General features: G+C 33.0%; 3 protein-coding genes across 5 annotated transcripts; all 3 read left to right on the top strand.

The window, feature by feature from the left end:
• The first annotated feature begins 1,751 nt into the window (after nt 1-1,751).
• Nucleotides 1,752-2,783, top strand: LOC111878038 (uncharacterized). Its single transcript, XM_023874555.3, has 3 exons — nt 1,752-2,207; nt 2,291-2,409; nt 2,511-2,783. Exons 1-3 carry the CDS (start codon nt 1,932-1,934, stop codon nt 2,611-2,613), a joined length of 498 nt encoding a protein of 165 aa, XP_023730323.1. The 5' UTR covers nt 1,752-1,931; the 3' UTR covers nt 2,614-2,783.
• Nucleotides 2,784-7,190: 4,407 nt separating this feature from the next.
• Nucleotides 7,191-9,141, top strand: LOC111878030 (uncharacterized). Of its 3 annotated transcripts, none has more exons than XM_023874546.3 (5): nt 7,191-7,399; nt 7,531-7,650; nt 7,981-8,096; nt 8,219-8,565; nt 8,641-8,789. In XM_023874546.3, the coding sequence occupies exons 2-4, from the start codon at nt 7,540-7,542 to the stop codon at nt 8,520-8,522; spliced, it is 531 nt and encodes a 176-aa protein (XP_023730314.1). In that variant the 5' UTR covers nt 7,191-7,399; nt 7,531-7,539; the 3' UTR covers nt 8,523-8,565; nt 8,641-8,789. The 3 variants fall into 3 exon arrangements, with proteins under 3 accessions (XP_023730314.1, XP_052627517.1, XP_023730312.1); XM_052771557.1 differs by lacking the exon at nt 8,641-8,789 and adding an exon at nt 8,805-9,141 and having other exon boundaries at nt 7,192-7,399; nt 8,219-8,569; XM_023874544.3 differs by lacking the exon at nt 8,641-8,789 and adding an exon at nt 8,801-9,141 and having other exon boundaries at nt 7,200-7,399.
• A 6,345-nt stretch (nt 9,142-15,486) lies between these two features.
• LOC111877972 (uncharacterized) lies at nt 15,487-18,114 on the top strand. The gene is made up of 3 exons (XM_023874471.3): nt 15,487-16,885; nt 16,972-17,221; nt 17,327-18,114. The coding sequence occupies exons 1-3, from the start codon at nt 15,554-15,556 to the stop codon at nt 18,112-18,114; spliced, it is 2,370 nt and encodes a 789-aa protein (XP_023730239.2). The 5' UTR covers nt 15,487-15,553.
• The last annotated feature ends 2,954 nt before the right edge of the window (nt 18,115-21,068 follow it).

Below are 21,068 nucleotides of genomic sequence, written 5' to 3'. Positions count from 1 at the left end.
CATGTGAATCCTCAGTCTAGTAAATGTCACAAAAAGATGGGAATCGGTGTTATATAGTGTTATATTGGGCCAATTAAGTGAAAACGTATGGAGAGAACCATAGAAACAACGTGGGGAAACGGGGCGAGGTGAGTGGTAATCCATGAATTCAAGGGCGTGGGGTGGGGAGGCTGAAAATTTCGGGGTTGGGGGTGGGGGATGCAATTCTCGTTCCATTTACCCCCGTTGACATCCCTACTTTCAACCCTCATATTTATCTCTTTCCCAATCTTTATCTTAGGGGGTGTTTAGATAGGGAAAAAATAAGTTGCTTATTGCTTATTGTTTAATCTCACCGCAATAAGCAAATTTAAGTGTTTGGATAAAAGTTTTTAAAAACCAGCTTATTGCAGTAGTAATAAGCTAAATAAACTGATTTTAATAAACAATGGGATGAATGTTTATTGCTTATTGCTTATTGCTCATTTTACTCATATAAGCTGTTTTGTTTGTCAAACACTTCAAATGTTTATTGTTTATTGCTTATTCCCACCGCAATAAGCTAATCCAAACACATTTTAAAAAAATGTTTATTCCCACCGCAATAAGCTAATAACATAAAAAAAATTTATCCAAACACCACTTATTCAATAAAAATCCTAAACTTATTATTTGTCTTCTTCATCTTAAACCTTATATTAAACCTACAATTTTCACAACTCAACTTATTTAACCAGAATATAGGATGGTAATTATATGTTGTACCCTCCCTTTTAGCGTCTTTAACCAATATATTTTCTTCACTTTCATTCTTTATCTTTTAATATAATGATATTTAGATTTTGGACTTTTTCTTTTTGTGTTTTGTCTAAGGTATAAAATTTTAAACTCTCAACTCTTTTAAATGGAACCCATTCCTCATATGAAAACTACCAGTAGAGGGCTTACACTTTGAGCAAACAATCCTTTGGGTTGGGCCCAACTTTATTCGAAAATTAACACGTAACAGTAGAACTAAAAGTAATAAGTTTCCATTTTGATTCGTTGGCTCCACTTTCAGTGTGTTTGCCTTATATACATTGGCTAAATTTGGTAAAATATGGAGATAGTGTGTTTGCCTTATATATATTGTCTAAATTTGGTAAAATATGGACATAGTGTGGTTCACTAAAATCATATAACCTCGCAACTAATTGGTCATTATGATTGTAACTCATGTTGTGATATTTTTCCTAACATCACATAAAAGAATAAATATATTTAAATATGACCTAATGTCGAAACAGTAATAAAGAAATAGGGGAAACAACATTGATGTGTTAGTAAGAAGGGTGGACTAAGAGTAGGAGACAGAGATGGTAATGTTGCAATAGCAATGACAAACAAAGGTGAGGTGCATCGACAATGTGGTTGTAGGTTTGAGTACCAATCATAGAGGAGTAATGATAATCGCAGTATTAACCGTAGTTGAAAATTAGAGAATTTAAAGAGGAAAGAGGATAATACAGAAATATTAATAAACAGGATAATATAATCTTAAAATGTAAATCTAAAATGCAAATTTATGAAATCTGAGGGCGTAATATAGAAATATTAATAAATAGGGTAGATTATTGAATAGGGAAAAAGTATAGGGACTAAAAGTGTAATATTACACTTTCAAGTTTCAACGCGCGCACGCATGGAGTCAAGCGACTTTGCTGAATATATGAGTTTCTATGTATAGAAAAAACAACAAAGGATAGAGATGGAAAACAGGGTGAAAAGAAAACTATGGACCCAAATCAGGTAACGCCATCAATACCAGAAACCGCCGCAAACATCTTTCACTCTTGTTCACGACACCTGTAAATACAACCCAATATAATATGGATCCAATCCTCCATTCTCCATACTCAAATCACACAACTAGCTAGATTTAGTAACTGCAGCAGGAGTTGATATCTCGATCGATGACAACCAAGGAACGGAAGATACTGGTGGCGGTGGACGAAGGCGAGGAGAGCACGTACGCGCTGTCGTGGTGCCTGAAAAACGTCGTCGCCGAGAATTCGAAAGACACCCTCGTCCTCCTCTACGTCAAACCACCGCAAGTCGTCTACACAGCTCTCGATGGATCAGGGTATTTGTTTTCGCCGGATATAATTGCCACCATGGATAACTACAGGAACCAGGTAGCTGAATCCGTGATGGAAAAGGCCAAAAAGCTTTGCAAAGATCTTCAAGATGTGAGAAATTAAACTCTCTTTCAATTCTCTCTAAAGAGTATATATGATCGTATTTTATGTTGATTATTCGAGTTGTGTTGTAGGTGAAGGTGGAGACGAGGGTGGAACAGGGTGATCCGAGGGATGTGATCTGCAGTGCGGCGGAGAAAATGGGTGTGGACATGGTGGTGTTGGGCAGCCATGGATACGGATTGATTAAGAGGTCAGTTGTGTTTCTAACTTTCTATTGTGGATCGATGATTTATGTTTATGAAATATATGAAAATTGAAAAGTGATGGAATTGGATGCATTGAAATTGGCAGGGCATTTCTTGGAAGTGTGAGTAATCACTGTGCGCAAAACGCCAAGTGTCCGGTCTTGATAGTCAAGAAGCCCAAAACCTCTGCCGCTGCAACTTCCACTTGAAGTTGAAGTTGTTGTTAGTGTCGTGTTATGTTATTATTTATGCATTGAAGTTTGTACGATGGTTATTGTTGCTGTTTTACTTTTAAGTTTATTGCGTTTGGTATTTTGAAGGCATTGTAAATATGAGACGAGCTTATGAACATAATGAAATATCAGTGGTATTATATGAATATGATTGATTAGATTTGTTTACGGTTGAAAAGACAAAAGCTAAGTTGAATAGAGAGGAAAAAAGCATTTTAGTGGGTTGACAAGATGTTAGATTAATTGGAAACGTATCGAACTTTCAAAGAACTATGAGAGTTATATGCATAGCTCCAACCATCGTTGTTAGATTCTCGATATCTTAGATCTTAAGTTTTTTTTTTTTTTTTTTTTTAATAATCATAGTAGGACCAATTCTGATTTTGTGTACTAAGATTTTAGGATTTGACTAGGATGAATCTTATTCCGATTTTTATTACATTCAAGTCTTAAGTCTTCTTGATCTCAGAAAATTCATTTCTTCTGCTAAAAAAATCCTATGCATAGCCTAAATGATTCATTTACCATTTTACCTTGACATGGATTCATCTATTCAACTCGAAATCTACCGTTGCAGACTGCAGGAAGCCTCATAAAACATATGGCACATTTCGAATAGGTAGAGCACATATAAAGATACGGATTTTAGTCTCTTTGTGATTTTGTGTTTAGCTACACGTGGTCACAATGATATTGTTTTGTTTTTATGTTTACGATTTTTTTCTTTATAATTATTGGGTTTGCACCTACAAAAATTATAACCAATTAGATAGTCAAAGTTGACTGATACGTCTTGATCAACATCAAATTGTAATGTATAACGTAAAAATAAGATCTTCCACAAAGACTGGCTCAAGAAAAAAAGTCTAGAAAAAGACCAAGTTCATCAATTGCAATGAGTGTATGAGGGCCTGAAGGGAAACTATATTGGAGGGTTTTTTTCACGATGAAGTGAATAATGCCTTGATGTGAACAATTTGACATGCAAGTTCATAGGTATTTGAGTAGTGCAAATTCATATGATCGAAGGTGTTGTTCACATGTGTTCCTCGATATTTGTTATATATGTGTATAATTTGATTTTTTTTTTGAGTAAATTACACGAATGGTCCCTATGGTTTAGGGTAATTTATGCATTTGGTTCTTAGTTTATTTTTTTTAACTCGGTAGGTCCCTAATGTTTGTTTTTGTTACGCATTTGGTCCCTGTCTTATCTAAAAAGACTATTTTTTCTTGATTTTTTAATTTATTTAAATAAACACATTCCAACCCTACTAGGGTTGTTCCAAACATATATGTGGCCCGGGGCAAAAAGAAAAAAATGGCCCCTCGAAGACAAATATAATAAAGATTAAAAAAAACATATCATTTACTCTATAATATAGACGTGTTCAATTAGCACTGACAAGCAAACTAAGTTATTTATCTTTTGAGCTAATTTGAGTTTCAACCAACTTTAGGCCCTAAAAATCATTTAGGTAATAATTTTTTATATATATATAAACTACATAGCCTATAAATTTTGGGCCCCTTGGAGTCGTGGGCTCTGGGCGGTCTCCCGGGTTGCCCACCGTCTGAACAGGACCTGAACCCTACCATCCCTCACCTTATCTTACCCACCCCACCAATGTTCCTTATTAAAATAATAGTTTTTTTAGGTAAGACAATGACCAAATGCATAACAAAAACAAATAGTAGGGACCAAGTGCGTAACAAAATCAAATAGTAGGGACCTTATGAGTTAAAAAATAAATTAGGAACCAAACACGCAAATTGCCCCAAACCGTAGGAACCATTCGTGTAATTTACTCTTTTTTTTTAATTTGTTAGTTTGTTAGTCTCGGTTGTAATTCTATCTTCACAAATGAAGGAATGAACTACATTTTTGTTATTGTTAAAAAGTCAAAATGTGACATAATCTCTTATGCATTCTTTAGGGACAAGCCATAACATGATATGCTTATGTTGGCTAGAGTTGATAACTCAATAAATTTGGGTTCTACTTGTCGGCATCTTCAGGCTACAATAACCAAAAAAAAAAAAAAAAAAAAAAAAAAAAAAAAAAAAAAAAACCTTAAATCTCCTCAATTGAAGGAAGTTGATCGCATGACACAAGCTTAGCGTGATTGTGCTCAAATCGGAGGCATTAGAGAATCTCCGGTTTGGTTAACATTAGTTGAAAACTAAATAGGGGGAAAGTTGAAAGGGCTACACTATGATAATCATTGTGAATTAGGAGTCTTGCAGAAGAACAAAACTCAGCCAAAAAAAGAAATTGAAAAATCTGGAGTTTACTACTGATCCTACAAACCGATCTCTTAAAACAACGCCCTTTTATGTGTATTTTGAATTTCACATTTGACTTCTTAAAACAACATCCTTTTATGTGTATTTTGAATTTCACATTTGACTTTAATAAGTCTTTCATTTTCTTCTTTACTTCCTTTCCACTTCATCATATTTCAACGACTCTTTGACTTCAGCGCTCTCCTCCAACATGTTTGACTTCGACACACGCATAAACGCACCATGTAAGTTACGTAATATTTTTGTTTTGATGGCGTGATTTTAGATACAAATTACACGAGTTCGTTGATAACAAGTTTGTTATAGGGTTTTTATGGGCAATATGTTAAAAGAAGAGGTCCAACAAAATTTAATGTTTGAACGTGAAAAAGTGAAAACTCATAAACCAAAAAAAAATCAATTTCACATAAAAAAACCGAACCTAGAAAAAAAAAAGCGATACATAAGGTTTAGCAAACTACAAAACCAAATTTTTAGTTTTTGTTTGATTTTATCCAAAAACCGACCCAAGTTGACTCATGATCACCATTCACCGTCACCTCTATTATGTGAAATGTCTACCCCATACTCTCGAATTCATTTAAAGAGTGGAATGCAAGAGTTTGAAAGTAAATTATAAGAGAATGTATTCTTGAGTTTTTTTATGAAAGATGAAGATGATAGAATGAAAGGGAAGGAGGAGTAAAATAGATGTCATTTTTATGCGTCAATTTCTGGATAGATTATGAGAGAAAATCTAAAAAGGGTTTTAATTATTTACCTTTCTCTTCTGTTTCTTTTCATTCATTTCCTCTCATTCTTTTCATCCCTTCTCTTCTTTAAAAAAATTCGAGAACAAGACTTATAGTTTCATGGGATAATGACTTAAAAGGGTAATATATTTTTTGATTTGTACACATTTAGTCACTGATTTTTTTTTGTCCATATGTACCCCTTCAACTTGTTAAACTGTACACATTTAGTTCTTATGACCGGCTACTCCAGGTTAGCCGGTAAAAATGACTTAATAGAGTAATATATTTATCACTTTATACACATTTAGTCCTTAATATTTTCGTACACATTTAGTCTTTAATATTTTTTTTGTTGCAAAATAAGTCATTTTTGTTTTTGTACTCATTCATTACTTATAAACGATTTCTTTAGGTTTTTCTCACAACATCTTACATGTGATAGTCATATGGTGGCAGGATAGTTGAGGTGGTCCTGCTATATGTTATAAACCAAGATACCTAGTGCGGGCTGGCTATAAGCCATAGGCACGGAGGCTCGAGAAGAGCGGTTGGGTTAAAGCGGCATGCAGACAAACCCTGTGTATTCTAGTCCGATGACTGATTGGACCTGTTGTGTGTTAGCATTCCAGTCGGATGACTGATTGGGGCAAGGTATTCCAATCTAATGAGTGTGGGCCCGTTATGCATGATAATACGTTTGTTGTATCAGGTATTTTGGGGGAAACCCACTAAACTTTGTATTTACCCAGTTGTTTATGTTTTCAGGTTCTATCGTTAATTGTGGGAAGGCAAAGGCATGACTGTATACACTCATCAACAGTATTGAGGATTCCACGTTTCTTATATTACTCGGATTTTCGATAAATCTATTGTGGAATAAACGCTTTTTTCTTAATAATTGATTTATAATTATGGAGTTTTGTCTTATTTAAAAATGAGAATTTTTTGTTATGAAAGTGAGACGTTACACATAAACATCAATAACCCTACATACTTCATCAATGATTGTCCCACGTAAGATATTGTGAGAAAAACCTAAAGAAATCATTCATAAGTATTGAATGAGTACAAAAACAAAAATGACTTATTTTGAAACAAAAAAAATTTAAGGACTAAATGTGTACAAAAATATTAAAGATTAAATGTGTAAAAAATGATAAATATATTATCCTATTAAGTCATTTTCCCGGCTAGCATGGAGTAACCGATCATAATGACTGAACGTGTACAATTTAACAAATTGAAGGGATATATATAGATGAAAAAAATTAATTAACCAAATGTATACAAATCAAAAATATATTATCTTTTCAAAGATTTTGGACTTACTCTTGGGTATCAGCGATAATCTCCGACATCAGTATAAATGACCAAAAATATTGCTATTTTTATAAGTTGATGTAAAAAATACTCTTCGAATTATTTTGAAATAACTGTTACAGTTTAGTTTTGCGAAATGTGATATTTTTGGAAGTCTTCGACTAATTTATTTCTATTTTTTGATTTTCTGATTGTGTTATAAATCCAAGTTGAAGTCTGAAAACTTTTAGATTGGGCCACTTCAAACAAAAGCAAGTCTACGACGAACAAACGAGCACCCCAACAACCACGAACAAAGTTCATTCTTTCGTTCCGCTGATCAGAAATCAAGTGCTCGCGCAAACACACACACACACAAACACAAATCATTCCATAATCCAGTTTCTGTAAATTGAAAATCTGTAAGTATCTCACTGTCCTCGAATTCAACCTCTCCGAAACCCTAGGGTTTTTTTCTTCCATTTTTCTTTAAACCGGTGCGTGGATTTTTCGGTTTGAGTAAGTTTTAACGATTGAAACATGAAATTTTCAGGCCTTAAAAATGGAAACATCATCTTCAGTTATAACTCCGGAAGATGTATTGGAGTCGCTGATGAACGACGGCACAATTGACACGATGAGATTGAAAATCATTAATCAGCTGAAAGCCAATGTATGTTTTAATGTCATTTTCATCTCCATATTAGTGTTTTCACGATCAATATGACTGGATTTCTTTGAGAATATTCAATCGTGATATCTCCTCAGTGAAAAAAAACTGAAGTTTGATAAGTGTTTTTTTCTGAATAAGAATGTCGATGCACTTCTCACGGGAATAGTTTTCCCTTTTTCTGTGCTTGCTCTTGATTTTAAATTTTATCTCTTTGTTTAGGGTTCTTACAACTTTGTACTTGTAGTTTTTAGGCTTTAGAGGTTTTAGATAGTATAATAGTCTTGTTGTGTGGTATTCTATATGATCTCAAGATGTGTTTTGTTCGTACAGGAAGAGCTGAAGAGTACCACTATAAAAATGGTAGAGCAAAGCAAGGTTCTCAACACACCAGGGGCAGAGAAACAAACTAAAAGGGAACTCTTTGATGCTCTTAGACAAGAACTTGAGTAAGTTTCATCTGAAGCGTTAGCTAGCCATTTATACTCTATAAAAGACATTTAAAGATTGATAACATTTTCTTCTACATACTCTCTGGCATTATATTCTAGTTGTACCTTCATTTGTACAGAACCCCTGTGCTTGAGAAGGCTTCTAAATCAGTTTGGGAGTTGATTTTAGACAATAATGGACTTGGGAGAGAGATAAATGAAACAGTTGAAAAAGTGTTTTGTCGGCTTAGTGGTCGAGAACCTCCATTGTTTCCTTCAAATGGTGAATTGCAATTAGAAAAAGGAAAAGCTAAAAAGGGTGAACAAGGCAAAGGAAAAGAAAAAGAAGTTCAAAGTGAAAAGGAGAATCTGGAAACTACATCAAAGAAAAGAAAGTTGGGGACAACAAATATGAAAGATGCTGTAGATGAATTTGCAAAATAATCTCTACTTCTTCTTCTTTCACTCATCAAATACAAACCCCAAGGCAAGTATCACTATCTAATACAACAAATAACAACATGTAATTGTATTTATTTTTATTTGTTTATTATATATACAGAGCATCCTGTTGCTGTATAAACTTAGCTACATTGATTTTTAATTGCGTGGATTCTTCAAAGCACAATGCCCTAATAAGAAAAGGGTTGAGAGTAGAATGCTATAATTGGATTACCCTGATTTAGTTGGTAACATTGTTAAATTTGGTTGGATAAAAGCAGGGAGCAAATGTTGAAGGCCTTGCAGTGGCTGCAGGTGGTGGTGGTGGTGTTTTCAGACAAATGGGATGTTGTTTTCAAGTGTCTGGAAATCCGATTACTACAGGCCAGTTTTCTGACTTTACACTTTGTGGAACTTCTAAATGATTTGACAATAGGGATCACTGTTTTATAAATTGTTGTTAGAAAGTAGGTGTTATTATTCGCTTTGATTGGTTCATTATAAGTAAAGGCTAGTTATAAGTTAGTTTGTTGAGGAGCTTGATGCTTGTTTGAAACTCGAAACATGGTGTTAGTTTTGATTCAGTATGTTGTAGTGATGTTGTTTGATTATTTCATCTTTATCTTCGTGTGTTCATGAATGAAGTGGATGAAATTAACTCAGATTTTGATTTGTGAACCATCTTGTAAATCCACATTGTAATCCATTTTTTAACCAGATCCAGTTTGTTTTTTTAAGTTAATAAAAATATTATTTGTTATTATTATTATATTTTTTCTTGTACTTAAAATTTAAATTACTATTTGTATTAAAAATAAAACAAAAAAAAGAAGTGAAAGGTGCAAGATGATTATAAGGTATGTTGAAAGAATAGAATGAAAGATCGAGTGGAAATGGACATAGAAATGAAGAAGAAAAATGGTATAATTATCACGTAGCCTCATAAATCAAGAATGTTCACTAATAAGACACCCTTGGATATCCTCTTAACCAATTTTTAAAAAGTCAACTTATAATTAACTATTTACAATCAGTTTTTTCGGAAAACGATGTAATTTCAATCAATAAAAATATTTCAAAATTAAATTAGGTCTTTCAATATGATAGTTAAGTTAGCTTGATTAACTATGGTAGGTACGGTCAAGATGAAAATGAGTCTTCGAATAATTTCATCATCATTATGGAGTATCCGGAGAATTGGCAAAAAGGGATTATGAAAGGGGTTGTGCTTAAGCACCATTATCATTTTATCCATCTAATCAATCATTTATTTTTTGATTTCAAATCATTTTTTTTGTTTTTTTATTGTTTTTTTTCTTTTATTTATTAGATTATTCGTGTTATTTAAAAAAAACAAGTAAAACTTTTTTTTTTTGGAATTACACAAAAATACAATTTTATATTGGAAAAGGTAATTTTATTCATTCGTAAAACTTTTATATATATGATATTTTGATATTGATAAAAAAGCTTTATTATTATTATTATTATTATTATTATTATTATTAATAAAAACTTACTTTTCGTGGTCATTACATTCATTTATAAATAATCTCTTTCTATTTATTATTATTATTATTATTATTATTATTATTATTATTATTATTATTATTTGATTTATCTTTATCTTTTAACTTTAATTTTTTTTTAATAATAAAGAATTTGATTTGACCTAACTTTAACTTTATATATTATATAAACGATTCGTTCGATTCAATTCATTTCAATATTCGTTCATTTCAATTCATATCAAGATTCATGAAATTGGTTCGATCATTCTTATGGCAAGTTTTCAAACTAACCTGGTATGTATTTGTTATGGATAAATTTAATTTATTCGTAAGTTGTTATATGTTATATTTTTAGTTGAATTTTTTTTTAAATTGACCAAGTATATATTTATATTTGTTAGGTGTTTAGCAATCATAAAAATGTAACGTAGTGGATGTAAGAAACGACACGGTCTCTTGGATATGTGGTTGTTATTAAAAGAACAAAAACAAAAGGAAGTGGATATATTTTAAAAATTATTTTTATGTTTGATCGGGGTGGTGTACCTAGAGTCTTGAAGACGTCCACCAAAAATACAGGGTACAAAAAAACAAATTGTCCATTTGAAATTTTTGCTTGTTACTATAAGTCGAATGATGTTTGGAGGTTTAAAGTTAAAAATGATGAATATAATCATGAACCTGCAATGTATATGGAGGGTCACCCATATGCAAAACAGTTAACCCCAAATGAATCAAAAATGGTTGAAGAAATGAAGATAAACAATATCCCCACATAAGATATTATATTGACACTGAAGTGACAAAATTTCAAAAATGTTTCTACAGTAAAAACAGTTTATAATGAGCGTTACAAACTTCGAATGGATGAGCGTGGAGACCGAAGTCAAATGCAAGTTGTCTTCAGATTTTTGCATTCAAAATGATATATATTTAACCATCATTCAAATAATATTAGTAAATATGCTTTGAGATATTATTTCCACGATGGTTAAATATATATCTTTTTGAATGCAAAAATCTGAAGACAACTTGCATTTGACTTCGGTCTCCACGTTCATCCATTCCAAGTTCGTAATACTCATTATAAACTATTTTTATTGTAGAAACATTTTTGGAACTTTGTCTCTTCAGCGCCGATAGAATATCCTGTGCAGGGACATTGTTTATCTTCATTTCTTCAACCATTTTTTATTCATTTGGGGTTAACCGCCTTGTATATGGGTGACACTCGATATACATTGCAGGTTCATGATTATGTTTATCATTTTGAACGTTTAACCTCCAAACATCATCCGACTTATAGTAACATGCAAAATTTTCGAATAAACAATTTGTTTTTCTGGACCTGTATTTTTGGTGGACATCTCCGAACCTCTAGGTACACCCCATTCACACATAAAAATAATTTTTGAAATATATCCACTTCCTTTTGTCTTTGTTCTTTTAATAACAACCACGTATCCAAGAGATCGTGTCGTTTCTTGCACCCACTCCGTTAAATTTTCACGATTACTAAACATCTAACAAACTTAAGTATATACTTGTTCAATTTTAAAAAATTACACTAAAAATATAACATATAACAACTTACGAATACACTAAATTTATCCATCAAAAATATATACCAAGTTAGTTTGAAAACTTGTCATAAGAATGAACAATCAACAATTTCGTGCATGTTGAAATGAATTGAATCGAGCAAATATTGAATTGAATAGAATCGAACAAATCGTTTATATAATGTATAAAGTTAAAATTATGTCAAATCGGTTTATTATTAAAGAAAAAGTTAAAGTTAAAAGATAAAGATAAAAAGAAGTCAATAATAATAATAATAGAATAGAAAAATAGATTGTTTATGAATGAATGTGATTGACCAACACACACAAAAGTAAGTTTTTTTTATCTAATATGAAATTGCCAGTGTTGCTGAAATCGGCCTTGGCGGCCGATTAATCGTTTGACGGCCTTAAACCGATTACGATTAGTGTGTTTGGCGGAAATTGGTCAAAATCGGTCAAAGTCGCCTTGGCGGTCTCGACGGTCATAGGCGGGAATTTTTAAAAAAATTCAAAAAACTTTAATTTTCAAATATTATACCAAAATTTTAAATTTTCAAATTTTTATGCTTTCAAATTTTAAAATATTAAATTAATTTTTCAAAATTTTAAAATTTTAAAATTTCAAATACTTAGTTTTTTAGGGAATATTAATTTTTTAAATAATTTTATTAATAATTAAGGGTCCCCGATTAATTCCGATTAATCATCGCCTAGTCCGATTAATCGTTTATCGTCAGTCGACCGCCGAACGATTTTTACAACCTTGGAAATTGCATTTGCATTTTTATTGTACGTAATTCCAATATTAAAAGTAAGGTTTTTTTTAATCAATAATAATAATAAGTAAGCTTTTTTATTCAATATAAAAATATCATATATATATATATATATATATATATATATATATATATATATATATATATATATATATATATATAAGTTTTACGATAAACAAAATTATCTTTTTGTAATATGAAATTGCATTTGTAGTGTAATTCAAAAAAGATAAGTTTTTATTTATTTAAATGATTAGAATAATCTAATAAATAAAAGAAAAGAAAAAACAACAAAAAACAAAAAGGAAATAAACAAAAAAAATAATGTCAAATAGTATCTGGATAAAAACTTAAATCAACAACTATAGTTGTGATGAAAATATGTCCCATAATTTTCCGACATAACTACATTTCCGTTCATTTGACAGTTCATCGTAGCTTTCTTTTAATAATTCAACACCCTCTTCAAAAACAAAATTAGCATAATCAGTTACATTGACATTAATTAAATCAAGCTTATGCCAAATTTATCAATAGACGTAATGGTATTGGTTGGTTCGCACATGAGTAAATTACAATTTTGTGGGCACAATGCAACCCATAACTATGGCGGACAACCATAGTCCTCAGTTATTTGATGTACATCAGGCCGGTCCAATCATTGTTTGATTTTTTCCAACGCATGGTATGAAACATTTCCACACAAATCTTTAAAATGGGGTATGTTGTATCGATGCATCAACTTAGTTCGGTTTGTTACTAAAATATTCTTTATCGTTGTTTGTTGTGATGTCACTACCTTTTCTATTCTATTAAAAAAAATTATCTAAGTTAGCATATTGTGTCTGCAAGAATTTTTTCAACTTCGTGTGTTGGCTCTCAACTCTATTGTTAGTGTAGTATCCCGATCTCTTAAAAAAAATTCACTCAGCATCTATCTTGTAACGTCCTCTACAATTAGTAAATATATTTTGAGATATGTATCGTCTACAAAGTATCTGAATGGCCGATGGAAATACTTTTTCACATGCATTCATCACGCATGGATTATCATATATGTCGATTATGGTCTTAAGACAATTTAAAACCTAAATGCAATTGGATTCATTTTCTTTATCCATGAACCCAGAACCAATTGAAAATGTTGTGTTTGTTGAAGTAACACCAACAATCTCCAAAAAATGCATGTTATACCTATTAATAAAAGAAAAATAATTAGTATAACAAAACATAAAAAGGCATGTTATGCCTATTAATAAATACAAACAATTAAAAATAAAATATTTGTACTTGTTAGTCATTGGTTGTATCCACATAACGCACCATTGTAATACCGAACCAATTAATATCCGTGATAAATAAATACAAACTTTGCTTTTGTTCAATTTTATATAGTCGTTCGAATTTTATACGGTTAACGAAATTTATAATAATAATAATAATTAAAAACAACAAAAAACTAAAATATGGAAAAAAAAATCAAAACAAAAACTAAAAGAAAAAAAAGGATGAAATTGAAAAAGAAATGAAAGGTACTTATAGATTTAGCCTTATGAAAGTTAATAAACAAATAGACGATGAAAGATGACATTTCATCATCTTTATAAGATATGTATATGAATATTATCATGGTTTACATGTTTATAGATGTTGACTATAGGTAACGTGACATTTCATCGTCTTTATAAGATATGTATATGAATATTATCATGGATTTACATGTTTATAGATGTTGACTACGGGTAACGTGTCAACGTGTGGATAGTTATTATATAGAGTAAATTGCAAAAATGGTCCCTGTGGTATGCAAAATTTTGGGGTTTTAGTCCAAACCATGAGTTTTTTGGAACCATAGTCCTTTTGGAGTGGTTTCTATGTGGTTTTGGTCCCTGGACTTAACTCCCGTTAAGTTGGAACTGTTAAGCCCCCTCACGTGCCTCACACGTGAGGGTAATTTCGTCATTTCATGTCAGGGACCATTTTTGCATAAACGGTTTTTTGGATTAATTGACATTTACCCCTCATTTACTTTCCCCAACACTCGTCAACTCCCCAACTCCTTCCTTCTTGCTTCTGCTCCATTGAACCTGCAAAAAACCCTCGTTGCTTATCTAAACAAGATAATCGACACTACACATATAAGGGCATACGTTTAATAGGAAATGGTGTTCGTAATGTGGCATATCAGACCAAAACACGAAGTTGTTGATGTATCAACTGTATATGGTAAGCTGCTCTGTTTTCTTTAACTTTTATACTTTGCATTTTCTTATTGATTTAGAACAAAAAAATGCAAAATTTTAACTTTGTTAATATGTATAATTTTGATTTTTAGCTGGTGCACCCACATGGTTTAGTATTAAGCTTCATCACGGTGGGAAATTTACTAAATTACCTGATATAAAGTACATTGGAGGTGAAGTGCGTTATGTTGATTATGTGGACATTGATGAGTTTTCTGTGCATGAACTTGATGCCATAATGCTTGACCTAGGTTACCCAGACCCACGGAATTCTGACTTCGCTGATGAATCCCCAGTTATATACTACCATTTTAGGATACCCAATGGTGACTTTCAATTTGGTCTTAGAGCTTTAGGGAATGATCAGGATGTGATCAACCTTTCTAAATATATTGCACATAACAAGCTGATTGAGGTGTACACAGAGCATGGAAAGACAAATTTATTGACTTACTTCATGTCACCAAATGCAAAGGGTAAAGTTGTCATTGAGGAATTACCAGAAAATGATGATCAAGGGGCTGAAGTTGAGGGTCAAGTTCATGCAGATTCTTCAATGAAAAATGTGAACCATGGTAATGGTGAGCCTATTGGTGAGTTCATGTCTCTGATTCTTTTTGGGAGTAAGAATGATAGTTTCTCACCAGAGTATAGAAGGGGTAGGGTTGGGAATTCCAAAATAGGTGAAAGTTCTTGTAGCAATAGACGTAATTTAGATTATATTGATGAGGTTGTTCACATTTCAAAGGAAAAGAATGATGATCTGGATGGTTCAACTAATGTTCAGGAGGCAGCAACTTGTGTTCATATTGATGAGATGGATGGTGTTAGGGAGGCTACAAATGTTGTTCAAGAGGCATCAACTTTTGATGAAGAAGGCTACAACACCCCCCTGTTAATAATGCTGATGAACAATTGAATGAGTTATTTGATAACCTTATGGAAAATTTGATTGGGAGTGATGATGATAATGCAGAGTATGAAGGGGATGGAGAATCTGAAGAGGGTAATCAAGAGTATGAAGAGGATGATGAATCTCAAGAAAGTGATCCAAATTTTGAAGAGTATGATGAATCTGAAAATAGTGATCCAGAGTATGAAGAAGATGAGAGACAAATAGAAGATGAAGATCATATGGATGACATAATGGATGTTGACAACAATATACAGGATGTGGATGTGGACATGGGAGATTTCACTCTCAATGTTGAAAGTGATGTGGAAGGTGGGCATGAACCTGAAGATATGGAAGTGATTAACAATGAGGAATTTGAATCTTTGGATGAAGGATCCGACCAAGACAGAGAGAGAAGAGCTCTTATCAAGAATTTGAGAAAAGAAAAAAGGTGCAGTCTTGGGGTAGTACATAAACAATCTTTTTCAGTTGGAGATAAATTTAATAGTAAAAAAGAATTAAAGGAGGCAATTGATTTGCATGCACTAGAATCAAGAAGGAATCTTTTCTTTAAAAAAAATGACAATGTAAGGCTTAGGGCACAGTGTAGAGGTGTTGTACCTGTCACCAATAAAGGCCAAGTGGGTAGTCAAGCTACCACTTCAAAAAGAAAGGGTAAAGAATTAAAGACACAAAAAGTAACATGTGGTTGGTACATTCATGCATCTAGGTCAAATCCTGAATCCGACTGGTTTATAAGGACCTTAAACCAAACTCACACATGTTTGCAAACAAGGAAACTCAGGGCTTGTACTGCTTCTTTAATCAGCAAGAAAATCTTTGATCAAGTTGAGGCGAATCCAGATATACCTTTGAGAGCCATACAAGATCACTTTCAAAAGACCTACCAAGTGGGTGTTAGTATGGACAAAGTGTTCAGGGCAAAGGATAAGGCAAGAAAGCATATAACTGGTGACTACACAAAGCAGTATGAACTGTTGAGGGACTATGTTCTCGAACTTCAAGCCACCAACCCAGACACCACAGTGAAAATAGATGTATGTTCTGAGCCTAACCCTGATTCCCCAACTAGGCAGTTTAGAAGAATTTATGTGTGCTTGGGTCCACTGAAAAAAGGGTTCAAGGCATGCCTTAGGGACTTATTAGGTTTTGATGGTGCCTTCATGAAAGGACCATTCCCTGGGCAAGTCCTTTCAGCAGTTGGTCTTGATCCCAATAATGGAATTTACCCATTAGCATATGGGATTGTTGAGTCTGAAAACACAGAAAGCTGGAAATGGTTTTTAGATAACCTTGGGGATGACTTGGACCTTGGAAGAAACTCAAATTTTACTTTCATAAGTGACAGGCAAAAGGTAAAGTTGGAAGTAGTTTTTATACATTTGGTCATTTAAAGTGTGGTTGTAAGTTAATTCTAATGATTGACAATTAATTTTTGCAGGGTTTACATACTGCAGTTGAGCAAATTTTTCCCAATGCTGAGCATAGATATTGTATCAGACATATTCATGACAATGTGAGGAAAAGATGGAGGCAAACAGAGTACAGGGACCACTTATGGAGGTGTGCATCAGCTACCACCATTCCTGAGTTTGAACATTTGATGAAGGAGTTTAGTCAGTATGATAAGGAGGCATGTGAATGGTTGAAGCAAATTCCTCCTAAACATTGGGCAAGGAGTCATTTTTCAGGTAAATCTATATATTCCAATTTGATCCTTATGTCTTTCACTTAGTGAACTGTTTTACTTGTATGTGAATTGTATTAAATGTTTTTTAATGGTAATTTACACACAGGAAGAGCAGTTTCTGATGTGTTGATATCAAACATGTGTGAAGTGTTTAATGGGAAGATAGAGAAAGGAAGGGATAAACCTGTCATTGGATGTTTAGAATTCATAAGGGAGTATCTAATGAAGAGGATATGCAATGTCATGAAGGAAATGAAAAAGGCTAAAGGTCCACTAACACCCACAGCAACAGACATCCTAACTGCAAGAAAAACAGTTGCTTCACAATACATTGCTAGGTGGAATGGGGGAGACAAGTATCAAGTCACAGGAGCTTTGCAGGATCAACATGTGGTTGATGTTAGGAACAAAACATGCACTTGCAGAAAATGGGAATTAATTGGAATTCCATGCAGACATGCAATTGCAACTCTGAATGAGATAAGTAAAGACCCAGAGGCTGACCTTGACATTTACAAATGGGTTCACAAGGTGTATTTTCTAGAGACATGGAAAAAGGCTTATTCTTTTAAGGTGGAGCCAATTAAGGGTAGATCCATGTGGCCCAAAAGTGAATGTCCCACAAAGCTAATCCCTCCTCCACATCGCACTCAGGTGGGAAGGCCTAAGAAAAAGAGAAGACAAAGTGAGGGTGAAAGGTTAAGCAAAAAGCAGAAGGCAAGTCAAGGTGATGGAGTGAATGCTGCACAAGAAGGAGGCTCCCAAAAACCAACAAATGATGGAGTGCAGAAGCTATCAAGGAAGCATATCAGTGTTACTTGTAGCAAATGCAAGAACAAGGGACACAACTCTAGGACCTGTAAAGGGCAAGGTGGGAATCAATCCAAGAAGTAATGTGTCATGCATGCATGGAGTTTTTTGTGATTTTGGTTGGTTATGAAAACTTGGTTGTTATATTTACAATATTTTGTTGAAAATTTTTGGTTGGTTGTTATGAAAACTTGGTTGTTATCTTAGGTATGGTAATGTGTCCCTTTTGGTAATGTTTAGAATCTTTGGTTGTTATGTTTAGAAACTTTGGTTGTTATATTACAAATCTTAATGAAATATGCATTTTGGTTATGTACAATTGGTTCTAAATATATATATTTTGGTAACACATTCATACCATTTCTATTCATATGTTAATTCTTATACATTCATACCATTTTGGTAAAACATTCATTACACTTGCATCATAAAATTGTACATATATCATTATCATCATAAGTCACTACAAACTTGATCACATAAAATTACAAAAAAATGACCAAAACACCCTTCAGAGTATACCCCTACACAAACCAAATATAAAAGAATACAATCACAAAGAAAAACCAACTTCCAAACATGTACATTTTCAGCTTCAAATTATCATCCTTCAATGCTCTGACATTTGCCACCAAAATGTTGTTCTTGCATATCAGTCCATTGCATTGATCTTGTAGCATGTTCATACCTCTAACCAACTCATTGCACCGTTCCTGCACTGAATTCAAATTTCTTAGCAGACCAGGTATGATGGCTTTAGACCTAGCACACATTGGGGGATCAAGCCACCCAATAAACCCACAAACGGAATCATTCATAGGGCATGCAAAAAATCTCCTTCCTGGATTCAGAGGGGTCCAAGACGTTTTCACCACAGCAACTTTTCCACAAAAACATAGCACCATTTTTGTTGTAGCAGAGCTCAAGAAGAAGAAGGGTAGAAGAAAAGAGACGTTGGGGAAGAAGATCGCAGGAAGTGGGGGTATTTAAAAGGAATTAATCCAAAAAACCGTTTATGCAAAAATGGTCCCTGACATGAAATGACGAAATTACCCTCACGTGTGAGGCACGTGAGGGGGCTTAACAGTTCCAACTTAACGGGAGTTAAGTCCAGGGACCAAAACCACATAGAAACCACTCCAAAAGGACTATGGTTCCAAAAAACTCGTGGTTTGGACTAAAACCCCAAAATTTTGCATACCACAGGGACCATTTTTGCAATTTACTCTATTATATAATGCCAAGAGATGTTAAAAGTTATAAAAGAAATTGATATTGAAATATGAACATGAAGAATATGAGCGGAATCAATAACTAAAACTCTAAGGGTATAAAAAAATTTAACATCCCTAGCATTCAATTGAGCATCATATCATATTATATTATAAAGAAAATATTTTTTTCTTTCACCACATCTATATTTATATCTATATCTATATCTATCTATATCATTATCATCATTATTATTATCATAGATACTTATAAAGCTAGCATTTTTTCTTGAATCTCATGCATTTGAAACCCCCATAAAAATTTGCAAACACCTCATGCATTTGAAATCTTCTATTTTAATGAATACCACTCAAAAGTCTCTTAATAATGATTAACAATTCAAAGGATTTATAACTTATATAATACATTTAATAAACAATTAATGGAGACTCTACTATAAAAAAGATCAATCTTTTTTAGTAGACACACAAATACAATTCACATACAAAATTCACAAAGAAAACAAGTTTAAAGTTTTTTGTGTTGGTTTGACGCTTTGAACAATTTTTCGAGCCATGTTATCATGTTGAAGTTTTTAATTTGTAAGTTTGTTATATACTAATTCTTTTTTGTATTTTCTTGATTTAAGTATTCTTTTAAGAATATCATTGTATGTTGTGGTTGAAATTTTAATGTAAATTAAATTAGATTTTGTGACAACCCGAAATTTCTATTATGTACAACCATTCACTTCAATAGAAGTCAAAACTATTTCTGCTAACTTTTAAGTTTTTTTGGAGCCAGTTTGAGTACTCTAAAGCCTAGTATTGCAAGAGATGACTAGAGAGAGGATACTTTAGGTTAAAGTGTGCAACATTTAAGTTCCAAAACTCGTAAACCCTAAAGACTATATAATTGACACTTAGTCATTTTTATCACTTTTTCACATTTTCAAGTTTAGAAACCATTTCTCTCTCAAGTATCATCCAATTCTTCTTCAAAATATTCAAGAAAGTAAGTGTTTTCTTCCTTTATAAGTTGATCTCCTCCTTAATCTAGTGTTCTTGGGCCGTGAACACCCTTTCAAGCTCCTTTATTGTAAGTATTCTTACCCTACTGTGTTATAAGGCTTGTTTCACTTCTTATTCAACTAGAAAACACAAAGAAACACAAGATCAAAGGTGTTTACGGCCAAGACATGTTCTTGAGCTGTAAACCCAAATAGATGGGGCAAAGTGAGCCCTAGTCCCTTCCATAGCCTTGGATACTAGTCTAGATCACTTCCTTGAAGTGTTTAGGACCTTAAACATCAAAAAGACCATGAACACATAGAGTTCACGGCCGTAAACCCATGAGGAATGGTCCATGGGCCGTAAACTCTATAAAGTGGTGCCAAGGTGCCACTAATGACTTCCTAAGGCTTAGACTTGAAGTAAGGATGCTTCTTTATGACTTAGAAGGCCTTAAAACACAAAATGGTACCAATTACCATGAGTTTACGGCCGTAAACTCATGGGGGAAATGACCATAGGTCGTAAACTCCTTAAGGAGTGGTCCTTAGGCCATAAACTCAAATGCAATGCCCTATACCCCTTAGATGCAACCCTAATGTACTCCTAGCACTTGAATCAAAGTGTTGTCCATGTTTTAGGGTGTCCTTATTTGAGTAATTAGTTGTTAATTGACTAATTCGATACATATATGTGTCAATATATGTTAAATAGGATCCATGTGTGTGCTCAAGTCTTCACTTGACACTTAGCATCCTATATCATCCGTTCATCCAATCCACTCATTACAGGTGAGTTCATACCCCTTAACCAACC

This window comes from Lactuca sativa, chromosome 5 (genome assembly GCF_002870075.4).
Source record: "Lactuca sativa cultivar Salinas chromosome 5, Lsat_Salinas_v11, whole genome shotgun sequence".
NCBI classification, from domain to species: Eukaryota; Viridiplantae; Streptophyta; class Magnoliopsida; order Asterales; family Asteraceae; genus Lactuca; species Lactuca sativa.
Note: the sequence above shows the minus strand (reverse complement) of the source record. Positions and strands in the feature narration are given on the sequence as shown.